Below are 13007 nucleotides of genomic sequence, written 5' to 3'. Positions count from 1 at the left end.
ACCAAATAGCTTTTGGGACACAACAAAAGGTTGCCAGCGGGGCTAGAATTTAGACTGCACTTGATTGTCATTCTCGATTGAGGAGTCTGTAGTGTCTTGGTGAGTCTCTTAGTCCTTGTGCTTCTACCCCAGGATAATCCTTATATAAGGTGCAACACCAAGGACCATGTACCCAGAAGGTTCTACTATCCCTGTGACCCACCCACTGCCTGGCAAAAGACAGTGTTATAGTCCATTAACATATATCATTAAATCTAAGGTCATCCACGTTTATGAGGGACATATTACTTTTTGAGTAAGTAGCGTTAACCATGGAGCAAAGTATTTTAGTCATCTCCTGAATTGTTCTGCAGTTATAGGGAACTATTAGGGGATGGACTTGGGATTTGAAGATATATTTTTTTAATTATTTATTTATTTTATGTATTATAAGTACACTGTAGCTGTCTTTAGAAACACCAGAAGAGGGCATTGGATCCCATTACAGATGGTTGTGAGCCACCATGAGGTTGCTGGGAATTGAACCCTTGACCTCTGGAAGAGCAGTCAGTGCTCTTAACCACTGAGTCATTTCTGTAGTTCCTGGGATTTAAAGATATTCATCTTCAGGTCTGAGAGCCCCCTACTCTCTACCCTGGGTTCTTTGTATAATTATAATGGAAGTTACTTGGGTTCCAAAATGGCTCTCCAAGTTTATGATCCACTGGAAATGACACCATGGCTTAAATACCTCCCTCTGTTTCCAGTTGAAACTATTTGATAAAGCTGCACAGTGTTGCCAAGCCTCTGGAAGGGATGCGAGGTGTTCATGATGGCAAAGCAGTAACTCATTAACAAGAGCCCTAGCAGAGTGACCATAAGGAGCTGTGGATTTCTCTAGAAGTCTGCCTGTCTGATGACAGCAGGACACATTTTTTTCTAAACAGGGAGCCTTCTAGTCCACAGTGGAAGTCTGCTATTAAGTCATATGTTCTTTATTTCTCTACCTGGCTTAATCAGTATTACTGTGATTGCCTTTCCAGTTAAATGAGGCATGACACCCTCAAGTTCTGCCATCGGAGGCCCCGGCTTTGAAAGCATTGCATCAACTCATTTAGAAAGAACAGCAACTAGAAATCACGGTGCCTTTGGTTTCCAGAACTGGTTGAACTAAAACTAAAAGTGTAGAAGTTGGCTTAAGTTAAACAGAATCTTAGAACAAAGTCTTATTATTCCATGGATAGCATTTTAAACTTCCCTTAGGAGGAAAAGTCTGTCTTTGTTTTGTTTTGTTTTGTTTTGTTTTGTTTTGTTTTTTTCCAAATCAAGCGCAGCATGCCGAATGGTATACCAAATGCTACACGGGCACTGAGAGTAAATTTCTAATATTCTCACCATACAAATAGAAACTATTTGAGGCTATGAATATGTTAATTATCTCAATTTGATAATTTTACAAAGCACTACAAAACTATGACATCATTTTGTATGTCCATAGTATAACAGTCCACATCTTGTCAACATATGACAAGAAATAAAAAAGAAAGTGTGTAGCATGACACATTAGTATAGAGACATTTCAATTCATTAGCTGAGGCTAAATCTTATACATGTCAGTGTTCCCCTTGGGGCATAATTCAATATTAAGTCTTTAGGTCCATGTTAGCTGTATGGTGCTCTTGGAGTACTTCTGTGAGGTTAGTGCTAATTCATTATGTCCTGGAATGGAAGATTCAGAGTTTGCTCTGACACCAGACAGTTGAGGTGCAGGAAAGAATGAGGCAGCTCTTTATATTGGCCTCCTTCCTGCCTAGGAAAGATGTGAATGACATTTGGAGTTTCAGACTCACCCTTCAGAGTTGTTATACAGGGAGGACCTGCTGTTGCTGCTCTGCCTGTGTCATTTGAGGGAAGGATGGTGAGGACCACAACTGTGGCTGGAGAGAGTGTCCATAGTGATTCTAGAGGGGAAAAGGCTGTTTACTTAGGAAAGATCACCGTCACATTACTGGACAGGAAAAAGAGCTAAGAACCCCAGCTCTTGTTACTACAAGGACAAACTCTTGTGATTCCCTAGGCATCGTGGTGTTGAGCAGAGCACTCTCAAGCATTTCCTCCCGGCTAAGCACTTACAAAGCAGATGAACCATTTGCTGATGTTGTTATAACTCGTTCTGTCTTTTCCTGAGTAGTGTGTAGGTCAAAGTTAGAGTCTCGGATGTTGTGGGGAGCACCCAATTCAGTGTTACCTTCTCTAGGTGGGAATGCAGGCCATCTCTTATTTTGTATATGGCAATGCTGTGTGGTTGGATCGCATTTGAGCAGAGGTGAAAGAGAGTTCTGAGTCCTGGCTTGCATCACCAGCACCATCAGCTCTCAGTACACAGAGCACACAAGTGTTCTAATCTGATTTTACTTTTTCCCTGACCTGACTGTGATTAGAGGTTCAACTGCTCTCTCTCTTAGGCACGTGAATTCTATTAACACACACTTAGTGGCAGACCAGCAGTGGGGTTCTCTGAGGTGGCTGTTGTGCCTTGATTTCCAGAGGGTTGAAATGTTTGTAAAGTGTTCTCCACCCCACTATTAAAGTACATTTTTACAAGAGTTTGGAAATCCAGGCGTGAAGGGAATTACTCCAAGTACCCTCAAAACCAAAGAGCTTCCACGCTGGAGGCCAGCAGGGGGCGCACAAAGCAAAAGGCATTTTTAAGGAAAGTTGCACATTGTGTAATTTTAATCCATTCCGTTTTAAATACCACAATAAATTTAATTTTCACAATAAATTAAATAGCCATATTCAGTTTACAAAATAGAATTACTTAGTGTGAAACGAGTATTTACATCATTTACACATATCTACAGGACATTTTTCTTTGTTGACATACAACATGGAAGTAAAAGAATGTGGTGATTCTCCAGCACGTGATTGACATGCTACAAATGACACCATGGTCCATACGAGGAAACAATAGTGCAAAATCACCACAAGAACTTTGGAACAGTGTCAGTTTTATGAGCTAAGACATTCTTTTAAATTATAAGAAAATAGCATATTCTGTTTTCATGGCACCAGTCCAGTATTTGAATTAAAGAGCCAATGTTAGTTTAGGACAAAACCAAACCAAAACAAACATAACAAACGAACAAACAGACAAATGAATCATAAAACTGAATCCTCTACTTCCTGAAGCTGCGCAGCCATTGGTACATTTTCACATTTCATCTTTTGGCTTAAATCTGACAATGGTGAGTGACAAGTTCTAAGTCAAAGGAAGTTACTCAAAGGAAGACTAACTTGAGAATATCTGAGGTCACTTTCTCCAGTCCCACCACCTCTTCCTCTTCCTCTCCTTTTCTTTCTGTAAATAGCTTAAAAGATGCAACCATGTAGACAGCCATTTATTAATTTTTTTTTGTAAAGTTTCAGTAGAAAAACAACTGATCTCATATTTGGTCACACACTGCATATGTACAAGTATTTATGGAAAAATGAATTGGGGAGCTGTGTCTGGGAAAGTGCATATTTTAATGTAGAGGGGACGCCATGCGTCTCTAGATACAACACATGGTGTTGTTTGCTATATTATTTTAGGGCCAGTTCAATGTCCTCCCGGTGATCTGGTAAAATTTTTGATTAAAAGGATGAAAGAATTTGCGCAATTTGGTAATGACGGAGGGGTCTACCTCTGGATGGATGCGCCCCTTGCTGCCCGCCAGGCACTTATTAAAGATAATGTTAAATCTCAAACAGTAAAACCCTCTGGTAGCATTGAAATATAAATTGTACTGACTTATCCTCGGAGGAAGGTTTAAGAACTTTTCCACCAGCTGTAGTTCCGGCAGAGGTTCTGTGATGAGACGGTCACCATCCACGATATGAAACTGTTCAATGGGAAAGTATTTCAACCAGCGCTCCAGATGTTTTGTGTATATGCTGGTCCTAACCGCCTTGTATTTCGTGTTCACTTCACAGGTATTAGGGTCTATAGCCAGTTTTTCAAACTTATAGTAGGTTTTGTTCTTCCGCTCCTTCCCCTCTAGCACCTGAGTATAATCAGAAATTGCTCTTGTGGTCGGCTCCCTGACAATGATCAACAGCTTGATGGATGAGTTCATCTTGTAAATCCTTTCCGGAACCTCTTCTGTGATGAAATATGCCGGGCTCTTTTCAATTGTGATTTGCTGAGGGTAGGAAAAAGGCATCTTTTTCCTGTACCACTCAATGCCCTTGGCATAATTCTCATCATTGTCAAAGAAGTGGATCTCTTGGGAAGCTTTGACCACTGCAGGATGGAGGTTCAGCATCTCTAGTAGGGCCCTTGTGCCCCCTTTTCTCACCCCAATGATAATGGCTTTGGGGAGCTGTTGGACCAGGTCATGGAGGTGAACCTGCTCCTTGGAAGAATTGCCCTTCCGGAACTCATGCAGCAAGCCTCTCTTAAACTGCAGGGCACGCAGTGGGAACTCAGCTTGGTTGTGGGCACCACCAAATCGACTTTCAACAGGGCAAATGGGCTGGAGCCTGCAAGCGAAAGAGAAGGAACTTGTCACAATGTACTTCTCATTCTGCATCTGTGCCAGACTCAAAATGAACATGCATTAATAAAGCCACTGGGTCCCAGGCTGCTGTAATCTATAATGAACATATGTTTGGGAATTTTTATGTTAAGTAACCCTGTATTCAATAGAGCACAGATAATTGATGGGATTTTTTTTATTAGTGCTCCTTAAATTTTTTATTCACCAAGCACTTAATTAACTGCAGCGTGTACTGATGCTAACAGTACAGGATAGACAAGTGACACCAGCCATACTAATAGCTTTGTAACAGTTCACTAGTTAAAATCATTTAGAAAATCAGGAAGGCAGATCTTCAATTAGGATGCTGAAGGGCAAAGAGGAGGTCATTTATTCCGGATATTCTGTTGTATTTATTGTTTCTTTTCTTTCTTTCTTCTCCTCTGGTAGCCTAGCAGCATGCACATAGTCTTTAAAAATCCTATCCTTTAAATATAATCTGAGAAGAGGCTGCAGTCTCTGCCCTTGGCTTTTTGCATACCATCACATAGAACTCCAATCTTTATCCTTGCTGAACTTTCTGTTCTGTGATACTTTCTGCCCCCTGGCCTTAGAGATAGCAAAGGATCACTCTACTTCGGACTCTTTCCATTTCTGTCTGAACGGGTCAAGGTTACACTTTCATCTTGCTGACTGTAGGGACAATCCAAGCATCACTTTTCTGTGTATGACAGACTACTCCTGGGACCAGAAATCTGGAAGAAAGATTCTTACAGGGTCAGAAATCCCACATCATAATCACTATGCAATTTAAGTCAGGAACTAGTAAAGAATGCAATGGACAGAGTCAGAAAGAATGAGCAGACATTTATATTTTCCTGAGAGAGAAAGATGTGGTAATAGCCACAGTGACACCAGAACACAATGATCACTTTAACATGGCCTTTGTATGTGGTTAGAAAATTGTGTTTACTTTTATAATAAACTGTAGTCAATGAATCAACTAGGTCGACTTAGTAAGTAATTTCAGGCTTCTTGGTGAAAGGAGATAATAGTAGTCAAACTGGCTATTAAATTACATCTTTCAGTTGAAATTTCTTAGTGACTGAGATGATATTTAATCTCTCTCCTTCTCTGTTACAATGAGGTATCCTCTTGTTTTCCCAAGAGGTCCGATAGTATTCTTCAAGCTATGTTCAATCCATTATGTAGAACTCAGGGGAATAGTTTTAGATTTGACCTATTTATCTAGGTCTATATATAATCTTTAAGGAAAATATAAATGTGTAGCAATTTTTGTAGTATTTATTTTATTATTCTTAAAACAACTCACACTCATTTCAGAAAGTTTGAAAACAATGGAAATTTATTGTGAAAACAGGGCTTACCATAGTCTTGATTAGCATTCCTTTTGCTGTGATAAAACACCCATGACCAAAGGCAGACTTTGGGGGAAAGGGTTTATTTCAGTTTACAGTCCCATATCACAGTCCATCATGGAAGAAGTCAGGGTGGGAACATAAGGCAGGAGCCTGCTGGCAGGAATTAAAGCAGAAGTCCAAGAGGAAAGCAACTTACTGTCTTTTCCTCTATGGCTTTCCCAGTCTGCTTTCTGAGGACCACCTACCCAGGGTGGCACTGTCCACAATGGGCTGGGTCTTCTGCATCAATCACTAGTCAAGAAAATGTAATACAGGTTTGCCTACATGCCAACCTTATGGAGACATTTTCTCAGTTAAGAGTCTCTCTTCCCAAATAACTCTATCTTGGGTCAAGTTGACAAAACAAAACAAAGCAAATTATTCAGGACAACTATAGTTAGCCTTTTAGGAAAATGAGACTTCATGAATATATTGGGATTATTATGCTAGGGTTCTAATTAGATCTTAAAATGTTGTCAACGGATAACATAGTTAAAAGTTTTTTTTTTGATTGTGACACCAATGAAGATAATATAACTTAATGTCTCTGTTCTTAGGTTCTGTCTATTAAGCTAGACCTAATTCACTGAGGTATCCATTGATGGGCTTTTCTCCTAGGCCTCTGGGAGGATGCGAGCACTGTTTCTGTGAGTATTAACACAATAGTCTCTCAAATCCTGTAAGATTTAATTATCTTGCCCAAGAGTGGGTGAAAGAATTGACATGGTATCTCTTGGAGTAACTGAGTAAGAATGGAGTCCCACACTCTCATATGGAAAGGGCCACCTTCCTTCGGAACTTCCTCCTTCTTTCTACTTCCTATTCTGGCCTACCAAACTATGTAGGAAAATTGCTTTCTGGTCTTCAGCATTCAAGAGAACTTCTAACGATAGGAGAAAATATTCCATCTCCCTGCTCCCTGAAGAACAATTCTAATAATGACTGCCAGACCCAAAGCAGAGTTTGAACATTATAAGAGACCAGGGAAGTAACATCAGCATCCCTCCCAGACAGCAGTCTTCGGTTACTAAGGGTAAGCACATGTCAAAATCTTCAAGAAGGGATTGTGAGAAAGCCCACCAAAAGATGGAATTTCCTATATAAGCCATCCCACCAAGGAGTTAAGAAGGCTAGAGATGAAAACTATTACCAGCTGAATGATAAATGCATTCACAACTATAAGACCAATCATTCAATGAAACATCAATGATGGGAAGCTAATTAAATGTGTATGAAAGACTTCCTGCTAAAGTTCTGTCATGGGCATAGGACAAATGTTGACACCTTAACGTGTTTCTTTATTAAATGACACATCAAGAGTAAACACTGGAGTGCCAGCACTCCAGTGATATGCTCTCAATTACATAGGTCATAGTTACAAAGTGGGAGAAATATTGAACTGAAAGATATCAGAGGGAGTTAATGTTTTTAAGATAACATGGACACTGGCTGAAGGAAGGCAGGGACTTTTGCAGGATTATTTTTAAACATTTGAATTACATGATACTGAGGAGAAAACTGAAGCTAGTTTTATTTTAAAATGTAGATGCATTTTCCTTGACTCTGGAATTGAACTGGCAAAAGAATCTAGTCTTTCAGCACAAGAGTTAATTTTGAAGGGGGTGGAGAGTGGGGAGAAAGCAGCTCTGTATTCCAGACTACTCCATATTTACCATTCACCCCTGCTATAGAAGTATTGAGGAACACCTTAGGGATACTCAACTGTCGTGATAGGGACTCCTGCAGGCCTAGTACACCTCAACTGTTTGTCTATTAAGAGCCAAATCCTAACTTTGTAGTTTTCTCTTCACAGATTTTCCAGTGCCTCGTGGGCAACCATTCTGTGTGACAGCAACCTTGCCAAGTATGCTCAGCTCCCGAAAGCCAGAGCTAATTAACATAGTTAAAAATCCATGCCTGTAGCCATCTTTACAGGGTGGAGGATTGCAAACTTGATTGGCTTCTTTACTAGCTCATACATAATTGTCTGTTCATAAATTTCAAAACCAAGAGGCATGGTCCTATCACTACCATGCTGTCATAGATTAAGGTCAGCACCAGATGCACATAGGCCACTTTATGTTCTAGTCACTGACAGTATTATTTATTCATTATTATTTATTGTACCGAGCTTTATGTCTTCTCTGAGAACAAGTGTCAGTACTCACAGAGTACATTGGATGTGGATGAAGCATCCTGGCCTGAGCAGTGTGAAGCATGTTTCTATAAGGTCTTAATGAATGAAAATCAACAACTCAGAGAAGTGTGCTTCTTGAGAGTTTTGAGGAACAATACCCAAGGCAGTTTACATCAAGAGACACATAAAGCTACGCCAGATAGAGCATGCATTTAATCACCTACCTATCCAAGCTCCCAACTCTGGCAACTAGATACAGGAGGCTCCCAACAGCAAGGCTTCCCAGCACCAGGAGCTTCTGTCTCAGCCACACCTGCTGTTTGAATAGCATGGCCCTCCATCAACCTTCAGAACTGCAGCAGCCTGAGGGTAGAGAGCAAACACCCATCAGCAGCCGTCACAAAGCCAAACAGAGGTGGACACAGGCCACTTTGCCATGAGATCGCACACAAACTTTGGCAGTATTCATGGTGTTCATCATTTTAGCAAAACTTACCTTCAAAAACAAAAACAAAAAAAAAAAAAACACAAAACAAAACAAAAAACCTGGTGCATGATATAAGATCAACTACTAGTTCTGTGGGAGAATTATACAGATTTTGATCTATCCTCAATAATTTCTACAGCATATAAAAATTAATATAGATATATATGAATATACATATGAAACTCTTAAATATGATTATATATAGTTATAGATAAATAGATAGATAGGTAGATTAATAGAGGATAGACCATCCAAAGAATATTGAGAAAAGGAGCATCCTGAGGAGTTTCATCAGTAAAATATTTAACTGGTAAACTGCAGTTAGAGTAGAGGTTGAAATTCTAGTTTAGTAAATGATCATTTTGGCCATAGCAGTGGCATCCTTAGCATATACCATTTTGCTTGGCTTCTACTGTGAAGGAAGGAAGAGGGCAGGACTTCAAAGTGACTGCGTTTTGGGATTATCAGTGGTGAGTCTCCTGCCCACCTGTGTGTGAAGACACTGATTCCAAGAAGCTTGCTGTTTGCTTTCTTCCTTTTTTTTTTAATTAGATATTTTCTTCATTTACATTTCAAATGCTATCCTAAAGTCCCCTGTATTCTTCCCCTGCCCTGCTCTCCAACCCACCCACTCCTACTTCCTTTCCCTGGCATCCCGCTGTATTGGGGCATATGATCTTCTCAAGACCAAGGGCCTCTCCTCCAAGTGATGGCTGACTAGGCCATCCTCTGCTACATATGCAACTAGAGACACAGCTCTGGGTTGGGGGGTACTGGTTAGTTCATATTGTTGTTCCTCCTATAGGGTTGCAGACCCCTTTAGCTCCTTGAGTACTTTCTCTAGCTTCTTCATTAGGGGCCCTGTATTCCATCCAATAGCTGACAGTGAGCATCCATTTCTGTATTTGCCAGGCACTGACATAGCCTCACAAGAGAGCTATATCAGGGTCCTGTCAGCAAAATCTTTCTGGCATATGCAATAATGTTTGGGTTTGGTGGTTGTATATGGAATGGATCCCTGGGTAGGGCACTCTCTGGATGCTCCTTCCTTCTGTCTCAGCTCTGAACTTTGTCTCTGTAACTCCTTCCATGGGTATTTTGTTCCCCATTCTACAAAGGAACAAAGTATCCACACTTTGGTCTTCCTTCTTGAGTTTCATGTGTTTTGCAAATTGTATCTTGGATATTCTAAGTTTCTGGGCTAATACCTGCTTATATCGGTGAGTGCATATTATGTGTGTTCTTTTGTGATTTGGTTATCTCTCTCAGGATGATATCCTACAGATCTATCCATTTGCCTAAGAACTTCATGAATTCATTGTTTTTAATTGCTGAGTAGTACTCCCTTGGGTAAATGTACCACATTTTCTGTATCTATTCCTCTATTGAGGGACATCTGGTTTCTTCCCAGCTTCTAGCTATTATAAATAAGTCTGCTATGAACATAGTGGAGCATGTGTCCTTATTACAAGTTAGAACATTTCAGGGTATATGCCCAGGAGAGGAATTGCTGGATCTTCTGCTAGTACTATGTCCAATTTTCTGAGGAACTGCCAGACTGATTTCCAGAGTGGTGTACCAGCTTGCAATCCCACCAACAATGGAGGAGTGTTCCTCTTTCTCTACATCCTTGCAATCATCAGCTGTCTTCCTGAATTTTTGATTTTAGCCATTCTGACTGGTGTGAGGTGGAATCTCAGAATTGTTTTGATTAGCATTTCCTTGATGATTAAGGATGTTGAACATTTTTTCAGGTGCTTCTCAGCCATTTGATATTCCTCAGTTGAGAATTCTTTGTTTAGCTCTGTACTCCATTTTTAATAGGGTTATTTGACTTTCTGGAGTCCATCTTCTTGAGTTCTTTATATATATTGGATATTAGTCCCCTATCAGATTTAGGATTGGTAAAGATCCTTTCCCAATCTGTTGGTAGCCTTTTTGTCTTATTGACAGTGTCTTTTCCCTTACAGAAGCTTGGCAATTTTATGAGGTCCCATTTGTCAATTCTTGATCTTACAGCATAAGCCATTGTTGTTCTGTTAAGAAAATTTTCTCTTTTGCCCATATCTTCGAGGCTTTTCTCCACTTTCTCCTCTGTAAGTTTCAGTGTCTCTGGTTCTATGTGGAGTTCCTTGATCCATTTAGATGTGAGCTTTGTTTAAAGAGATAAGAATGAACCAATTCGCATTTTTCTACATCATAACCACCAGTTGTGGCAGCACCATTTGTTGAAAATGCTGTCTTTCCAGCTGCATATGTAGCAGAGGATGGCCTTATCAGGCATCAATGGGAGGAGAAGTCTTCATCCTATGAAGGGTCAATAGATGCCCCAGTGTAGGGGAATGGAGGGCGGGGAAGCAGGAGTTGGTGGGTGAGTGGAGAAACATCCCCACAGAAGCGGGGGGGGGGGGGGACGGATGGGAAGGGGAGAAATTGGGAAAGGAGATAACATTTGAAATATAAATAAATAAAATATCCAATTAAAAAATTGAAAAAAAAAAGAAAATGCTGTCTTTTTTTTCTGATGGATGGTTTTAGCTCCGTTGTCAATGATCAAGTGACTGTAGGTGTTTGGTTTCATTCTGGGTCTTCAATTCTATTGCATTGATCTACCTGTCTGTCGCTGTACCAGTACCATGCAGTTTTTTATTTTTATTTTTTCACAATTGCTTTGTAGTACAGCTTAAGATCAGGCATGGTGATTCCAGTAGAGGTTCTTTTATCATTGATAATAGTTTTTGTTATCCTATGTTTCTTTGTTTTTCCAGATGAATTTGCAAATTGCCCTTTCTAACTCAGTGAAGAATTGAGTTGGAATTTTGATGGGGATTGTATTGAATCTGTAGATTGCTTTTAGCAAGATAGCCATTTTTACTATATTGATCATGCCTATCCTTCAGCATGGGAGATCTTTCCATCTTCTGAGATCTTCTTTGATTTCTTTCTTCACACTCTTGAAGTTCTTATCATACAGATCTTTTACTTCCTTAGTTAGAGTCACTCCCAGGTATTTTATATTATTTGTGACTATTGTAAAGGGTGTTGCTTCTCTAATTTCTCTCTCAGCCTGTTTTTCCTTTGTGTAGAAAAAGGCCACTGATTTGTTTGAGTTAATTTTATATCCAGCTACTGCACTGAAGCTGTTTATCAGGTTTAGGAGTTCTCTGGTGAGATTTTTAGGGTCACTTATATATACTATTATATCATCTGGAAGTAGTGATATTTTGACCTCTTCCTTTCCAATTTGTACCCCCTTGATCTCCTTTTGTTGTCAAATTGCTCTGGCTAGGATTTCAAGTACTATATTGAATAGGTGGGGAGAAAGTGGGCAGCCTTGTCTAGTCCCTGATTTTAGTGGGATTGCTTACAGCTTCTATCCATTGAGTTTGATATTGGCTACTCGTTTGCTGTATATTGCTTTGATTATGTTTAGGTATGGACTTTGACTTCCTGATCTTTCCAAAACTATTATCATGAATGCATGTGGGATTTGTCAAATGGTTTCTCAGCATCTAATGAGATGATCATATGATTCTTGTCTTTGAGTTTGTTTATATAGTGGATTATGTTGATGGATTTCCATATACTAAACCATCCCTGCATCCTTGGGATGAGGCCTACTTGATCATGATGGATGATGGTTTTGATATGTTCTTGGATATGGTTTGCGAGAATTTTATTGAGTATTTTTGCATCAATATTCATAAGGGAAATTGGTCTGAAGTTCTCTTTCTTTGTTGGGTCTTTATATGGTTTAGGTATCAGAATAATTGTGGCTTCATAGAATGAATTGAGTAGAGTACCTTCTGTTTCTACTTTGTGAAATAGTTTGAGGAGAATTGGTCATGGGCTTTTTTTTTTTTTTTTTTTTTTTTTGGTTGGGAGACTATTAATGACTGCTTTTATTTCTTTAGTGAGTATGGGGATGTTTAAATCATTAATCTGATCATGATTTAACTTTGGTACCTGGTATCTATCTAGAAGTTTGTTCATTTCAATGAGGTTCTCCAGTTTTGTTGAGTATAGCCTTTTGAAGTAGGATCTGATAAGGTTTTGGATCTCCTCAGGTTTTTTTTTTTTTTTTTTTTTTTGTCTTCCTTTTCATTTCTGATTTTGTTAATTAGGATACTGTCCCTGTGCCCTCTAGTTAGTCTGGCTAAGGGTTTATCTATCTTGTTGATTTTCTCAAAGAACCAGCTCTGATTTGGCTGATTCTTTGAATAGTTCTTTTTGTTTCCACTTGGTTGATTTCAGCCCTGAGTTTGATTACTTCCTGCTGTCTACTCCTCTTGGATGAATTTGATTCCTTTAGTTCTAGAGCTTTTAGGTGTCCTGTGAAGCTGCTGGTGTATGTTCTCTCTAGTTTCTTTTTGGAGGCACTCTCAGAGCTATGAGTTTTCCTCTTAGGATTTTTTAATTGTGTCCCATAAGTCTGGGTATGTTGTGGCATCATTTTCATTAAA

The 13007-nt window shown here is 39.5% G+C and overlaps 1 protein-coding gene across 5 annotated transcripts in view; it reads right to left on the bottom strand.

The window, feature by feature from the left end:
- Positions 1-3189: 3189 nt before the first annotated feature.
- Hs3st5 (heparan sulfate-glucosamine 3-sulfotransferase 5) overlaps positions 3190-13007 on the bottom strand; it is a 294266-nt gene continuing 284448 nt past the window's right edge. For all 5 annotated transcript variants that reach the window (XM_029482550.2, XM_021174949.2, XM_085842777.1 and 2 more), the window contains 2 exons: positions 8282-8420; positions 3190-4503 (listed from right to left, as the gene is read on the bottom strand). In XM_029482550.2, coding sequence (XP_029338410.1) covers positions 3570-4503; positions 8282-8388 — 1041 coding nt within the window. In that variant the 5' untranslated portion in view covers positions 8389-8420 and the 3' untranslated portion in view covers positions 3190-3569. The remainder of the gene's footprint in view (positions 4504-8281; positions 8421-13007) is intronic.

Source organism: Mus caroli, unplaced genomic scaffold (genome assembly GCF_978045245.1).
Source record: "Mus caroli unplaced genomic scaffold, Mus_caroli_1 scaffold_9, whole genome shotgun sequence".
Lineage (NCBI taxonomy): Eukaryota > Metazoa > Chordata > Mammalia > Rodentia > Muridae > Mus > Mus caroli.
Note: the sequence above shows the minus strand (reverse complement) of the source record. Positions and strands in the feature narration are given on the sequence as shown.